The sequence below is a fragment of the Colius striatus genome, chromosome 26 (assembly GCF_028858725.1).
Source record: "Colius striatus isolate bColStr4 chromosome 26, bColStr4.1.hap1, whole genome shotgun sequence".
Lineage (NCBI taxonomy): Eukaryota > Metazoa > Chordata > Aves > Coliiformes > Coliidae > Colius > Colius striatus.
The window spans coordinates 2,968,596-2,984,409 of NC_084784.1; the positions used below are offsets into that span (position 1 = coordinate 2,968,596).

The following is a 15,814-nucleotide window of genomic DNA, read 5'->3' on the forward strand; positions in this document are numbered from 1 at the left end:
AGAAGTCATTCCTTGCATGATCTTTCCTGTAAAGAGCATTGCAGCTGACAGAATAATGGCTTTTCTTAGGCTCGCTGGTGACATGCCAACATGGTTTCCTTAGCAGTGAAATTCCTCAAGAAGCCATGGTTGCTGATGTAAACAGAACTGAAAGCTTAACACAGCCCGTGCTGAGCTCAGGGCCTCAAATCTGCTGCTCAGACCATGCTGTACAGTGCATTTTTCTTCTGCTCTTTCTGTTTCGATCTGGTTTCCCAAGCTTGTAACCAACTTGAATGGGTCGTTCTCTCCAGTCAGAAGTGGCTGCTGGGTCTCTACAGAGAGCAGCCTGGTCTGGTGCCAGGCTTGGACACAGCAAGGGGCCCTCCTGGGGCATGAGCTCGACAGTAGCTCTGGTGGTGTAGAGCAGTGTTGGGGATGGAGGTGTGCAGAGCAGGTTTAAGGCTGCTGAACAAAGTGCTTTGGTTCCCACTTAGGTTTAAAAGAAGTGAACAGCAGAATCAGGAGCAGTTTCACAGCTGCTGGCTGAGCCTGCCTGCTGTCTTCTCATCAGGTATGCTGCTGGGATTTGGTGGGAGTTTCTGCAAGTCAAATTGCTGGTGTGACACACTAATTTGAGGCTGGGTAAAAGATTAATAACTGTATTGCTATAACTTTAAGTAGTGGGATCTTCCTGTGGTGACTAACACAGCTCAGTAGTGACTCTCCTAGGGTAAGCACTCCTAAAGCTGTAAAGTGACTGTGCTTTGTGTGTCAGATTTCAGTGCTTTGGGAAAAACAGTGTGTTTTACTCTCACCTTTCTCTGCTGCTTTTGTGTGCAACAGGAGTGACAACCTTAGGAACAAACACTTGGTTCCATCTCTTTGGGAAAACCAGAGTAGGAGGCACTTGGGCAAGTAAATGTCTCACCTCTTTAGTTGTGAGAAATTCACATGGGGTGGGTTCCCCCCCCCCCCCCCAAATTGATTTTTGTTTGGGGAGTGATCCTTTAAGTGCTAATGCTTTCATCAAGATATCTTTTTGTTTCATCATGCACCATCATCAAGCTCATTGCACTGTGATTTGGAGTATCATTTTCCCATCTGGTAATTATCGTGCCACGGTGCAGCGTGACACGCCAAGTAGGTTAGTGCTCTGCTAACACTGTGTAAAGGAAGGTCAGGGTTCCATTTCCATGCCTGAGTACTTCGTGTGAGCAACACTGTTTGATCAATAGATAGGAGAGGAATTGCTCTGAACTTCTTTCTTCTGTTCTTGCATCTTATTCAAGAATCAAGGATCTAATTACAAAAGTAACTTTGGGTGCAGTTGGACTGAGACGGGCTGCACAGCCAAACTGCTTTTCAGGGTGGTTTGGCAAGGTGTTGCTGTGGTATCAGACCTGGCTGATGTTAGGAAAATGTGAGCCTGTTCCAGGAGAATTAGGAAATGTTGGTGTCTGAGAGCCAGGAAAGGGTCAGCCATAGGAATTGCTGCAGGATTAGTACCCAAAGGAACTTCTGGTTTAATCTTATCTCGAGTGGATTCGTTGTGGTAATATTCTGATGTGTTTGGGTGGCCACTTCAGCTGCTGAAGAAAGGGCTGCGAAAATAGGATTAGCTTTGTGTGAGAGAGAGCCCCAGAGGGGCTCGTCCTCCCCTGGAACAGGGGCAGGAGGAGTGCCAGGGGCTGCCTGCTTTCACTGAATCCCTCTGACTGGAAGCTGTGGTGTTGCTGATGGCTGTGAGTGAGGTGAAAGCTTCAAGTCTGACTCCAATCCATCACCACGTCTGTCAGAGCCCGGGACCATCGCTGGATGCTGTTTACTGCAGGTTGTGGTAAACACAAGGGAGAAAATCATTTGGCTATCTACCTGCGGGTGTCCATCTACGTGCATCTGAAGTCTTTTGCAGCAAGGTAATGAGCTCTCTTTGGGTGCCTGCACGTTTTTGCTTTGACTTTTATTCCTGAGCTAAAAACAGACCTGATTTGTAAACTCACCCCTGTCTGTGCTGGTCTGTCATGCGGGGAAAGTGCACCCTGGGCTCGGCTGAGGGTTGATGTGTGCAGAATCCTTTGTAGTTGGGCTGGATGGACAACTCCTAGGAGAAAGGTTATCAGCACTCACTCTTCTAATAACTCGGTTTCTTGATGTACCTACTGACTGAATAAGGGCTGAATCACAGGGTTGTTACTCTTGCATAAAGTTTAGTCATTTCCTGGGAAACCTTTCTGTTCAGGCTGATGGTGGAGAGCCAGGTCTGTGTTTGTGCTCAGCACTGATGCATGTGCATTTCTGCAGGTGCCTGTGAGCAGGAGTTAGTCAGAAAAGGGCATTATTCAGGGCATTATTCATGCTTCATCTGGGTTTTCCACAAGTGAGTTGCCTTGCTTTGCTCAGCTCAGACTGTGAGTGTTGCTGGCTCTTGCCTACATGTGTGTGACTCTTTCTCCTCACTGAGGTGCGTTTGCTCTGGTGCAGGACTGGTGTTACAAACGCTGCTGAGCACTCCTGCATCTAAACCCACATTCTTCTCATTGGCTGCTTATTAAAAATAGATGAAACCATCCCTCTTGAACAGATTTCTGTAAACCCCTGTTTGTGGCCAAGCCTTGGTGTTGTGCCCTTTGTAGCATTCAGCAGGGAAGATGCATTTTTCCCCATGACAAGCTGTAGCTATTGGAAAGGTTATCATTACCTCTTTTCCCCTGGGGTGGGGTTACATGCAAGGTTTATTATTTGTACATGGGATGAAGCTATTTGTGTGCATGTGCTGGTCTGATGGGGTACAGGTAAAATTTATATGGCTGCACTTTATAATATCTTGCCTAAAGGTGACTTCAGTGATTGCATTTTGCAGGTGTGTGTTAGAGGCAGCGAGCAGAGCCTGGATTTAGTAGGGTTGACAGAGTTCTGTGATGTATTTAAAGGTTTTAAGTGGTGATTTTCAAGGGGTTTTGGAACCTTTTTAAAAGCACTGTGACTTTTAAGGTAGGTGTTATCAGTGCATGGATAGCTGATGTGAGTGGCTGATGCTCAAGTGCATCCTGCATCACAGGGAAGGATCTGAAAGGCCTTTCAGTTCTTGCATGTAAATGAACTAAGGGGTATGGCTTGAGGTTTGCTTTGGTGATCATTTGAGCAACTACCTGAGGAAATCCTTTAGAGAAACTACCCACTGACAGTACCAGGGTCATGTAAACTGCACATACAGTCACGTGTGGGAGTGTTCTCATGGCTGCTGCAAGGAGAAGAGTCAGCACAAGGGTAGTACATCTCCAGGAGGCTCTTCTGTTTGCAGTGACAAGCTTCCAAGCACTTCTCAGTGTCCCCATGTTGAAAAGCCTTTGAGAACTCATTTTGCTGAGCCCACGTAGCGCTGTAGGAACGGTAACAGCAAGTTACAGTGTGTATCCCTTTTTGTGTGGGAAGGCAGGGTCTCGGGCTGAAGTTGATCTGGTGACATCTCCTTGTCTTTGGTCACTCCCAGCCCACACACACAAAGAAAACTGAGCTCTGTCCTTAGCTCACCCAGTTTGGTGATGCGTCACTTATGGCGTCTAAGATTACTGCCCATAATGCACGGGCCCAGACGGGTGAACCGAGGACAGTGGATCGTCTGAAACCCTGAGATGCTGTTGTAAGATAAAGAGGTTCTTCACTGTAGTTTCAGGAGTTTATTGTTTAAGGGTAAAGCAGTGAAAAATCAGGCTTAAGGCACGCAGTGAATGACTTGTGCTCTTCGTTACCTTTAACGACACAGACCCAGAGCTCTGAGTGTGACCATGTACACAGCTCAGACCACGCCACAGAAGCCTCATCTGGAGTTGCATTCTGTCAAGATGATAAACCTTGAGATTCAAGTCGGTTTAATTTGGTAAAGCAACATTCATAACCCTTTAAAAAAGACTTTTGAAGCTGTGGAACAGAGTCCCCACAGTGCTGGAGCCAAGGAGACTTGTACCGTGTGTCTGAACTAATCTGGAGCTGATCTGCCTGTGAAACTTTGGGGGCTGAAGCTGCAGCAGTATAATGCTTGTGCTTAACAAACACAGCTTTGTAGGACTGGCCTTTTTTTTTTGCCAGTAGCCTATTCATACTCTTAATGGGAACAGAATGGTTCTGTTAAAAGGGAAACTGCAAAGCACAAACCTGTTGTGTTTGTTTTGCTTGCTGTTTGGGGTCCTGGGTTGTTTCTTGGAGAGGGGCTGTGGTGACATACAGATTGAGGAAGGCTTGCTTTTTCCTTTCAAGAAATCAGTGACCTTTTATTTTTGCTGCAAGACCATACAGTTTGCAGCCCTTCAAGGAGGAAACCTGATATACAGCTTCAGCAGAAGGAAGGAGGAGGAATCTTTGAAGCTGCATCACCGTTTGGCCTCAAAACAGAAGGAGGCAATTGTCTAAACTTGTTTCAAACAAGGTTTTTGTGCTGAAGTTGTAGCCAAAGTGTGTTCAGAGTGCAAGGTCTGTTTGAGTACACAACCTCAGGAAAAAGAAAAGGTTTAAATGTTGTCTTTTGGGTTGCTGAAGCCTGGGATTGAGGACGTGCTAGCTGTCAGCCTTGGTAAAACCCATCAGGATGGGGGTATGTGGAAGTTGCCTGACCGACAGGAGATGGAAGAAAGACGGTATCAAGCTGCAAAAGAAAGAAATGTGTGGTGACATTTGTTTCTGCACAGGTTGGTCTGTCTTTGTCCCCCAAGTGCTGAAGTGCAGTGCATACCTTCCTCCTTTGGCATCTCTCAGACATGCCACTTCACACTTCAAACACACTTATGTGGAAGTGGCATGCAGCAAAAGAACATGTTGCACTTTCAGCTGCACTTCTGGGTTGGGGTCTCTCCAGTTTGGTGTCTACTCCTGGTCAAGGACAGGAAATCCAACATGAAGCTCTGCAAACTCTGGCTGTGTGTTTTATTCTTTCAGAGTAAGGTGGTAAAACTACAGGGATGTAGCAGGGGAGCAGGCAAGAAAGGCAAAGTCATCATGGTCATTTATAGGGGTGAAGCCTGAAAAGCAGATGCAGTGATGATGGTAGAATTGACATCCTTATTGTTGTTATAAGCTTCTGAGGGTATTTACTGCAGGGAGAGGAGCTGTCTGTCTTGGGGCTGACGGATGTACCAGCAGCATTTCCATGACCTGTTAGCACTATCTGCTAACATCAGTCTATGTTTGTTGGTTTGTTTTAAAGCATCTGTAAAAAAAAATGTACAAACTGCTCCCAAATTGGAATCCTTTGCTGGATGCAGCCAAGTGTTTGGAGGCTTTGTTGGGGAGATGCTGTGCACTACGTGATCATTTTCCTTAATGTCTCCACTGTAGTAATTATGGTTTTGTTAGACAGTAAATGATTCAGTGTTCTCGTTCCATGGGGGGAAGGGGAGCAAGGATGTTGAAAGAGGAGTATTGTCTGAGCATAGCAGGATTAGCTGGTGTTACCACCTTGCACTGATTGAGCACCACTGTTTAGAATAGATCATCAACTCTAATTGCTGAAAAGCAGCCTGGCGTCACAGGGCAGTGAGACTCCTGAAGCTGCAGCCTTCTCTGTTGCATGATTTGAATATAGGTGTAACATCTAGGCTGATCAGCTGGGGTTCACTGGGCTTCCTTTGGCCTCATGGAAGCCTGTATCCCTTTGTTTTCATTTCAGTCATTGCTGAGTTTGTCTTTCCTCTTTCACTCTTAATGGTCAGAACATCCAGATTGGTGTTTGCATGGTGGTGGGGTTGAAAGGGATCTTCAGAGATCATTCAGTGCAACCCCCCTGCAGAAGCAGCTCCCACCTAGGTCAGGTCACACAGGAGCGTGTCCAGGGGGGTGCTGAAGAGCTCCAAGGAAGGAGCCTCCACACCCTCCCTGGGCAGCCTGGGCCAGGGCTCCCTCAGCTCACACTGAAATGCTTCTTCCTTGTGTTTCAATGCAACTGGTTGTGTTCCAGCTCCATCCCATCAGCCCTTGTCCTGTTGCTGGCTACTACAGAAAAAAGGGATGTCCCAACCTCCTGACACCTCCTGAGATATCACAGCCACAAACAAGCAGGGCCTCTTGCATCCCATCACAGAGGTGACTGCAGTCAGAGTTGTTGCCCAGGCATTCTGAGTGGGGAAAGGTCGTTGCTCCTTGCTTGAACTTGCCTTGTTTCTGCAAACCATAAATGTAGGGTTCACAGGAAGGCATCTCTTGTGTATTTGTAAGCCTGGCTGTGTCTTGAAGAGTAGGATGTCTTTAAATTCTTCTTGTAAAACTGTCAGAAGAGAGGAAAGCTGGGGAGAGGGTGAAAGAGGAGGAACAGTACGGTGATAGATAGCGAGATGAGGAATTACTGAAGCAGTGCAATACCAGTGCTGGCCTCCTGCCCAAGAACCTGTTCTGTGAAGCTGGCTGGAGCTGCTCCATCAAAACCCTCTGCAAACGAGCAGGAAAACGGAGCTGGTGGCTGTGTGGGAGAAAAATTCTCCTGTGTTGGGCTGAGTTAAAGTTTGAGCAGTGAAGGTGGCAGCAGAGCTTTGCATTGGTTGGGGTGGGAAAAGAGTTTGGGTAGCACAGTGAGCAAAAATGGTAGTGTGGAGCTGATGAGCTGGGCTGTGTGGTGGTGGTGGTGGGCTGCATTTACACTCCAGTCTGTTCTGACATCCTGATTGTCTCTGGAAGTTGAAGATGTCACTGCACCTCAGCTGATGGCTGTCCTCACTGCAGCAGAGGCGTCAGGGGAGGAAGGAGAGCCTGTTCCTCTGCTGCATCAGCCATCAGCAGCTGAACTCACTCTCACATGTCCTTTAAAAAAAGAAAACAAACCACCAAAACCCTCCAGGTTCCTGACTGAAAAGAAGCTGGAGCTTTGCTTTCTCTCCCATTTCCCCAGCAGGACCCTCTCAGCCCGTGGAGGCACAACCACGACTGGCTTGGGGTACAGATAAATCCAACCTCCAACCCTGCAGGAGCAACTGGATCTGGGAGAGGGCCAAAAGGATGTCTCAGCAATAAGTGTTTGTGTTTGTCATTTATTTCCTAGGAAAGAACAAACACTAGCACCATTTTAAAGCTGAGTTGTCAGCTCTCATTTGCTTTGCTAATGCTCTCTTTGTAGTGCTGTGTCTTGCATCAGTGCAGAAAAGGGTTGAGGTTCTTGGATTGGGGTTTTTTTAGCTCTCTGGAAGAATTTAGCACACCAAATGTCACAAAGCTTTTCATTTATGGAAGCAGGGATGATGATTTCCCAGGTTTCTGAAGTAGGAGTGGATGGCTCTTGAGATTGCAGTCCTATTGTCTTGGTTGTCTTCCCGTTGCTGTGATTTATGATGCTGGGTGAGGAACTCCACGTCTGTGTTGGATCTGACCACTTCCATTCCTGTAGATCAGCAGAAAAGGACTGAGGTGAAAGCAAACTTCTCCCATAGTGGTTCATTGGTTTGTGTCTCAGTGGATTGCTGTCAAATTTGGACCATGTGTGACCAGAGAGAAGAGGCTTTGTACAACAAATGCATTCCACTCGTGCAGTATACTAAAGGGACATTAACTGGGGTGTAATTGTTGTGGTTGTAGTCATGGAATCACAGTTTCATTGGGATGGTTTCACACTTGTCCTGTGCCTACACACAAGCCCTTTTCTTTTCTGAGAGCCTTAGTCCCTGTGTCTTGCTGGAGTTGTTTCAGATAACTGTGTTCTGCCTCTAACCTGCATGGATGGCTGTCCTTAAATAAAGAACTCTTCTCTGTTTCTTCTGACCTTCTCAGTCCCTCCTGTGTAGTTCCACTTCAGTGGGGCTACTCTCAGAATTGAAGCAAGTGCTTGAGACTTGTCAGCCTGTTTGTCCACATAATGGTTCACTTTTGAATGGGGGCTTTAGAAAACATAACTCTGCTTGGAAGCTCAGCAGTGAGAGGACACAGTGCTGCAGGGAAGCCCCAGGAATTTATCACCCTTCTTTCTGTTGCTTGAGTTTTGCCAGTTGGAACTTTTCCTGCTCTTGCCAAAGAATGTTTTTATTAGCTTATGCTCAGGGAATCCTGTCTGAAGCAACAGCCTGCATGATGCTGGTTAGGGTTACAAATAGTGCCTGGACCTGAGCTACCTTCTTGTTTTTCAGTGCTGTCTCTGTGTTTGCAAGTGCAGAGCTGTGAACCATAGTGCTTACATTCCCATGAGGATGGGTTTGGATTGTTGGTAGGATAATAATGGGGAGCAAGTGACTGGAGACAATTCCTTGCTTCCCAGTACATAAAACAGAATGTGATGCTCCCCATACTTCAGTGGAGAGTCCTGCTGTTTCCCTGTGTTGCACTGGCATTCCTTAGTAGTTCTAACCATTTTCTTTGGCAAATGTTTCATTATATACAGTGTGTAACCACCATTGTCAAGAGTCCAATTAAATCTTGTGGAGAAATTAATCAGAAAATAATGAGCTCCAAACAAATCTGTGGCTTGGCTTATAAGGAAAAATCTCTCCCCCTTGCTGTGCAGGTTTGTTTTTCCTGAAGTGGCAGTTACCCAGGTCTATTTGCTACCCAAATGAAGGAGTGTGGGGGATTAAGACAGTGTCTGGAAGTGGAGAGGCAGATCTCAGAGGAGCTGGTGGATTTCTCAGCCCGTGCAGCACATCAGGCTGCTGTCCTTGAGGTGCACAGCTCTCTCGCAGGTGTCCTCTCCTCATGCTGCCAGCATACCTTTCCTGTGAGCTGGATGAGTTTAACTGAGCTGTGCACTGCAATCAAGCATTAGCATCAGTGCTTTGGTTGGCATTTCAGTGCTTCGTGGACATTCTCATTCTCAGTTGCTGGATTCGTTTGGGCTTGTTGAGGCCTGACTCAAGCAGAGTGTGAGAGGAGTGAGATAAACCTGTGTGCAAATGCACACCCTCCCTTGGGCTGTGTAAACTCCTGCTTCAGTTTCTAAACTCTCAGCCTGGGCCTTTCAAATGACACTGAGACTTGGCTGTCTAGCTCAAAGCAGTGAAGTCCATTCCCTTTCCAGGCATTTCCATACTGAAGCTTCACCTTGCTAACCAAAAGAGCCAGTTAGCTGGAATGTTGTACCAGGGATGCTGGTTGTGTTGAGAGGCTTAGAGCCTAAGTCTTTTTAATCACCTTTTCTGATGTGGCCCTCCAGATCAGGCTGGAAGTGTCTGGCAGAAGGATGCTGTATAGGCAGCAAATACAGCAGCACGTGCTGCTCAGTGTCTAATGCTCTGCTGCTTTGCAATAATCAGCCTCACAGCAAAGAAAACGTTCCTGAAGTGGACACTGGCTTCTTGTTGTAACACAGACGTGATTTTAGACTGAGAAGTAGCACCAAACAATTCTGTTTTCTTATTCCATGTTTGATGGCTTCAGATCTTTCAGCCCTAAGAGGTTACAAGTGCAGGTCAGGCTACAAAAAGGCTTGAACTGCTGCAGGGCTTTTTTTGTTTTAATCCCTTCAAGGTTTCAGCCTTTCTTGTGGGTCTGATGTGAGAAATGGAAGCAGAGGACAGCAGCCAGATGGTTCATCTCCAGGATCAGACAGATTAGTTGTTTAAAAAAGGGAAAAGTTTACTAATACTTGTTCTCTTCTGGAGTTTGTTCTCAAGTATCTCTTTTCTGCATGCTTCTGCCAATAGGCAAACAGTGGAATAACAGCTACTACCAGGCTAAAAACCCCACAGCCTGGTAGCCTGCTTTCACTGAACATCACACAGACATGTGAAAAGCCTGAGTGCTCTGGCTCAGAGGCTGTGCTGTAGTTAGAAGCTGACTCTGTTCATCCTTACCTCAGTTTTCAGAGGTGCCCTAAAGAGCTCCTGCAATGCACTTGCTTTGTTTGCTAGAAGCTGTTGTCAGTGTGATCAGTTTAAGGCCAGGCTCTGGCTCTGCACTTTCCCTTCTCCCTGCTGTTTGGGAATGATCCCATTTGGTTAGCCTGAGTTGCCTTTGTGGTTACAGAACGTTTTCATGTGCTCAGAGTTTCCCTTTTTAGGTTTTTCACTGCACTGATATTCCATTTAGATAGCAGTTCTGATGCAAATCTCTGCATTTAAATAGAGTGTAGCATATATCTCTGATCCCAAGGGAAACTGCAGCAGTTCTGGGATGTGGAGGCTTTGGAATCACAATGCACTCGCATTTACTTGATTTCAAGGTTTCTTCAGCACATGCATTGCTGTGTGCAGGTGAAACCTTCTTGTCCCTGAGAAGAAAAGCAGAGACTTCAGACTGAAAACATGAGCACCTGATTAATGGAGTTGTTCTTTCCTTGGTTTTTAGGGGACATCACACAAAAGGGGTATGAGAAGAAGAGAGCAAAACTTCTGGCTCCCTATGTTCCACAAGCCCAAGGTAGGTACTTGTTTCAGATGATATAAGGTTTGACATAAAGTCAAGCTCAGGCTTGACATTAAGCAGATCTATGGAGTGGAGCACTGAGGTTTCATTTGTCAGCTCTGAACTATTCTGTTTCATAGGTGTTTCCTCAGCTGTCTAGTAATTGCACTGTGGAGGTGGCATGGACACCATCAAGTCATGGGCAGTATTTTGTCTCTGCTTGCCTTGTTCATCCTGGACTCCAGGGATTCCTGGTAGTTCTGGAGCAGTTTGGTTGGGTCTCTGTGTATTTCAGCACTTAGTGTGCCCTGTGTTTATCTCCCATGTGCATAAATGATGTCCTGTTCCTTTGTCAGCTGAGAGCTGGAGGGCTTGAAGTGTGAGGCCCTCAAGAATCACTCTTGAAACCTTCTTCAAAGTAGCTTAACTGCAGCGTTGATCTGGACCAAATCCTCCTTTCAGCCATCTTAATTCCTTGTTGGAGAAACATGAGGGGTTTCATAATTGATGGGTTTATTTTACCAGAGCAGATGAATTCATGTACTTTGTTTGCATCTGTTCCTTTCGGTCCAAAGATCCTTAGCAGCACAGCTGATTGTGTGTAGGATAATTATATGCAATTGTGAACTGAAGGACATGGCTGAACATAGGCCTAATAATTATTGTGGCAATGCTTGCCCAAAGTAATTGCACTGCTGAGATGTTTATCCAGGAGAAGCTGATGTGGCTGGTAGGGAGTGAATGGGGACGACAGGCAGTTGTGACTGGGCTTCCTGGAACTGCCTGAGAATGAGCTACTGCCAAAAGGCTGAAAGTGCATTTATTGACCATGAGCACTGTATCCCTTGGGGAAAGATGGTTTTGTGCTGAAATTACAGCCATTCACTTCAGGCAGTTGCTTGAGGAAGGGAAAATGCTGCTGTCATGTGCTGCCTCCCAGACTCTGCCACTCCACAACTCCTGGTGGCTGTGTTCTTGCTCTCCTCCATTCCAGCCCTTTCTCAGCTTGTGTGTGCAACTGTAGCCGGTGCTGATGGCCACAGGGAGTGCTTTGTACACCTCAGAGCAGTGCATTCTGTCCCAGCTAAGGTAGCAAGGCAAGCTTTAGCCTTCACATGGGAGGTTTTGTTACCAACAGCTCTCCCAGTGCTGGGGCTGCCTCCCTGCAGCAGGCTGTGATGGGGCTCTCTGAAGACACACAGTTCCTACCTCTGTATCAAATCTGTTTCTGTTATTGCTCTTTGGTTTCTCCAAGTACCCATGACTCACCTCTCTTTCTGTTCTTTAAGTGGGTATTTGTTAAGCAAGTTTTACAGTCTGTCAGTCCAAGGTGCATACCTGTGGAGATCTGAGCCTTCGAGGGAAGTGTGGGCTCCTTTCCTCTCTTCAGCTGCCTTCTTGCCACATTTGCTTTTAACCTGCAGGCAGGGGGAGGCTGAAGCTCTACAAGTTGCTTTTCACCTGATAACGTGGTCTTGTGCCCTCATGCCTGTCACTTTGCACACGTGTTCCTGTGGGACCTGCTCCTGCAGGGGGGTTGGACTGGGTGATCTCTAAAGGTCCCTTCCAGCCCCTCCCATTCTGTGCTTCTGTGTTTGGTTGCAGAAAACGTTTTGATTAAGAGGGAGGGGAAAAAAAATGCCAAGGCTGTGTGTGTCCCTGCTCTTTCAGTTGTTGTGCTTTTGAAAGCCAAAGCTGGGGAAGAAGCACAGGCTGCTGGGAGGTCACCACTTCAGGGGCAGCATCCTGACTGCTGCTCTAGCTCAGCCCCTCAGGTTTTCTGTATCTCACATCCAGCTGCCTCTATATCTGGGAGTGTCCTGTTGTAAAAAATCCTGTGGCAGTCACACAGGGAGAGATTCAGAACCAGGTCACCTTGTTAACGAGCAGAAACTTAACTTAGTCCCCAACAACAAATAAAACCCCTCCATTTCCCCCTGGCACTGAGTGCATCCCATCTCTCCCAGCACTGGCCTGATGGTAGCTCATGTGGCTCCATTTCATGGCTGTGAGATGAAGGTAGGTGCCATGGCATGTCCAGGCTTGCCAGCATTATGCTTTGGGAGATTCTTATTGCTAAACCTGTGCTCTGTTCACGTTGCCTCTGGGAGCTTGCCTCATTATTTTAGAGTTAAGGCAGCAATGTTAATTACCTAAAGATACATGCTTTCCTGGTTCAGCATGCATTTTTGTAAGTGGAAGCTGCTCAGGTGATGGGGCTGTGGTTCCTGAGTCCTTGCTCCTCTCTCATGTGCTGCCTGCTGCACAAGAAGCCTTTGAAGGAAGGATCCTGAGCAGCGTCCCAGGCTGTGTGTGTTAAGTAATGCTGCTGATTTCACTGGTGCCCAACCAAAACAGGGAGGGCAGGGGTGTGTGTGCCAGGTTACCCTGCTGACTAACCACCTGCAGGGGGAAAGGCCTTTTAAAAGTTTTGCCTTGGTGCTTTTTTGCCCCTTCTTTCCTCCCTGGCTTTCAGCATCGTGTTGTTTCAAATGGGAGCTAATGTGGAATAGTCACCAGTGACAGAACAGCTTTGTCTAACCCTGTAAGTCATGCACACGTGCTCCAGCTTAGTGTTGTTTAGAGAGTTTCACCCATTTACAAGATCTAACTTGCAGCTGCCACAAGTGGGGAATTATTTTCTCCCTCATTCAGGCTGAGGGGTGTCACAGTTGCAATCAGAGCTTGTCACTTGCCTCTAGGAATGTGCTTCTCCATCCTTGAAATGATATCCAGGACTGAATCAATGGAGCAGGTGGATTCCTCCTTCATGTCTTGTACAGGGCAGGATTAAGATCCACCTGGCTAGGAACTGCTGCACAGGTCTCTGAACCTCCTAAACCTGGTGAGCTCTCAGCCCTGGGAAGAAGAGCAGCAATTGCAGTGGGCTTCCACAGCCTGCTGCTGGTTGAGGCTGTCCCCTGCCTCCTGCCAGTGCTGGCTCCTTGAGTTTGTTGTTTACAGGGTTTTTACAGGCAAGTAGCTTGAAAAAAAAGAAATCACCTGGCACTTCTGTTCAATTCCTTATGCAAAACAGCAGAATAACAGGTTTGCCTGCTGCTTTTCTCCTCTCAGGTGAATGTAGCACTTACTCTCCTTGCTGCTCACGTAAACATTTATCCTTGTTGATCCTACATGATGCTTCTAATGACTCTTTTAATCTTAAAAATCTCTTTATGACCCCCAAAATAAATGTAAGTCATTGAACAAAACTCTCTTCAACAAAACACAGGGATCACAAAGCAGTTCTGCAGAAAGAAGCAACAAATCCACAGCATCCTTCAAGAACGAGCCTCTGATGCTCTCTGGTTTGTGTGCCTGTGGCTCCTGCCAGCAGAAGCTGCAGCTGTAGCAGGATTGCTCTGAAGGGAGTGCTGAAGAAGTCACCTATCACCTGCCAGGCTCAGCTCCCTCGGCTGCTTTGTTGTGTAACTGCTGGTGATTTACTGCAGCGAGGTGCTTTTTCCCCTCATCCCTGCCTGAGAGCTTTGTTTGGGCTACTGGAACATGTCATCATGTCACAGCAAAATATTGAAACAAAGAGCTCTTGCTCTTGGTGTGTCATGTCACTTACAGACACGTTTGATCCTTTTGTAAAGGGGATGTCATGTTTGCAGAGCAGATGAGATGCTTTTGCAAGACACCAGAGAGAACTGAGTGTGAATTTAATAATTCATTTGAAATGGTGGTAAATCTGCTGCTGACATCTAGTGGGTGCTTGAGCTTGGAAGTGCTTGAGTGATCAGAAAGCCTCAAGCTTCTCTTCTCAGCCTGTGAAGTTGGTTTTGAGTCAAACTCTCATGGTTTTGAGGTAAAAAGGTGCCACAAAGATGTTAAACCAGTTGTCAATGAGCTCTGTGCCAGAATGGCAGGAGGGGGACACTGGCACCCATTCTGTTGGATGTCAGTAAACTGGGATCTGTTTGAATTAAAACCCTTGCTTTGAAGTCCAGGCCTTACCAGACCCTGCACCTAAACCTCAGAAGTCTCTTTCCCATTCTCCTGCTTGTGCTGCTGATCTTTGTGCAGGTGCTGGTCGTGTTTTGATGGGTGAATGCACTGCTCCTTGTGTGTATAAGGGGAAACATTTATCCCCCAGTAAGGTTTGAGGACTGCTGGCTGGCAGGATGTCTTCCTTTGAACTAGAAAGAAAAGTGCTACTTTCTTGGCATGGTACTTTATAGAGTCATTAATGCATAAGCTCAGGAGGCCAAACAGTGAAGCTGGAGGTTGAGAGAGAACCTCTTCAGGAGCACAGTGTCCCCTCTGTTTTGGGGCTGGGGCTTTTGTTTCCAAAGCATATAACACTGAGCTAAGTGTGTAGTTAGTTTGCTGTAACATTCAATGAATATCCTGCTCTTGAGGACGTTGGGAAGTGTAGGAGATGATGAAGGCTTCTGCAGCTAGTTAGGTGTGATTTGCTGGTCCTGTGAGTTCCCCAAGCTCGAGACACTTGCCTGAAGTTGTTTACCTAAAACCACACACTTAAGAAAGTGGTCTAACTGGAATTGGAGTCCAGGATTTGTGGTTTCCTCTTCATTTCTCTAATCCTTTGGTAGTTTGTGAGAATTCATAAGCAGCACATACTTGGATGGCACAGTTGCTCTTCTTTCTGCATGACTTGGGGTGACAAGCTGAAGGTAATTGCAGCTACATGACCTTTTGGGTTTGGGTTTTAAGCAGTGACACACAGATTCAGTTTAGAATTGAGGCTCCAGTAACAGCAATTCCTTGTGCCTCTTGCTGAGTTGTGTAAAGTGATCATTTCTTATCAGCTTGGCTCTGTAGCTCCCTCTGTTCCTGGGCAAAAACAAACCCTTCCAGGATGATAAAGCCACTCACTTCTTGACATGCTGAAAGGAGGCAGAACCTGGATAACTAGAGGTGATGAATGTGAGGAGCAGAGGCTCTTGCCACTGGTATTTATTGGTTTCCCTGCTCAATGTTACACCCCTCAACTCATTTTTCTCTGGGTTTGCTCTTCACAGCTCAACCTTAATTTGGGTTAATGACTTACTGCAGCAGTCAAAACACTTTACTCACGGTGCCTATAGCACTGGTGTCTGCAAGGAAACTTGATTAGCATATAATTGGACACATGTATTAATCTCCTAATTAGATCCACTTCACTACCAAAAAAATCCACCAAGAGGGGGGGAAAATCCTGTAATTATATGGTGAAAGAGGAAAAGTCTGGTCCAGAAAAGCTGCTTTTGCTTCCTGCTCTCAGCCCACTGTGGACTCTCTTCCAGGAGTGGATCCAGCGTTACAGAAGGAATCCAGAACTCAGATGCCGGTTCCATCTGCGACTCCAAGCTCAGCACAACCATCTTCATCATCATCATCCTCCTCCTCCTCGTCCAAATTTCACCGAGCTCGCTCCGGGGGAGCCAGAGATGAGCGTTACCGATCTGGTAAGGGCAGGGGCAAGAGTTCACCTGGGGTTTCTGTTAATGAGGAAGGATGTGCTGTGTCCTCTCAAGGAATCAGGCTTATTATTCATCCACTGATGGAAAGTCCTACTTGG

General features: G+C 46.7%; 1 protein-coding gene across 3 annotated transcripts in view; it reads left to right on the top strand.

The window, feature by feature from the left end:
- DIP2B (disco interacting protein 2 homolog B) overlaps nucleotides 1-15,814 on the top strand; it is a 64,737-nt gene that overhangs the window by 17,755 nt on the left and 31,168 nt on the right. For all 3 annotated transcript variants that reach the window (XM_062015746.1, XM_062015747.1, XM_062015748.1), the window contains exons 2-3: nucleotides 10,231-10,302; nucleotides 15,540-15,701. In XM_062015746.1, the coding sequence (XP_061871730.1) occupies nucleotides 10,231-10,302; nucleotides 15,540-15,701 (234 nt within the window). The remainder of the gene's footprint in view (nucleotides 1-10,230; nucleotides 10,303-15,539; nucleotides 15,702-15,814) is intronic.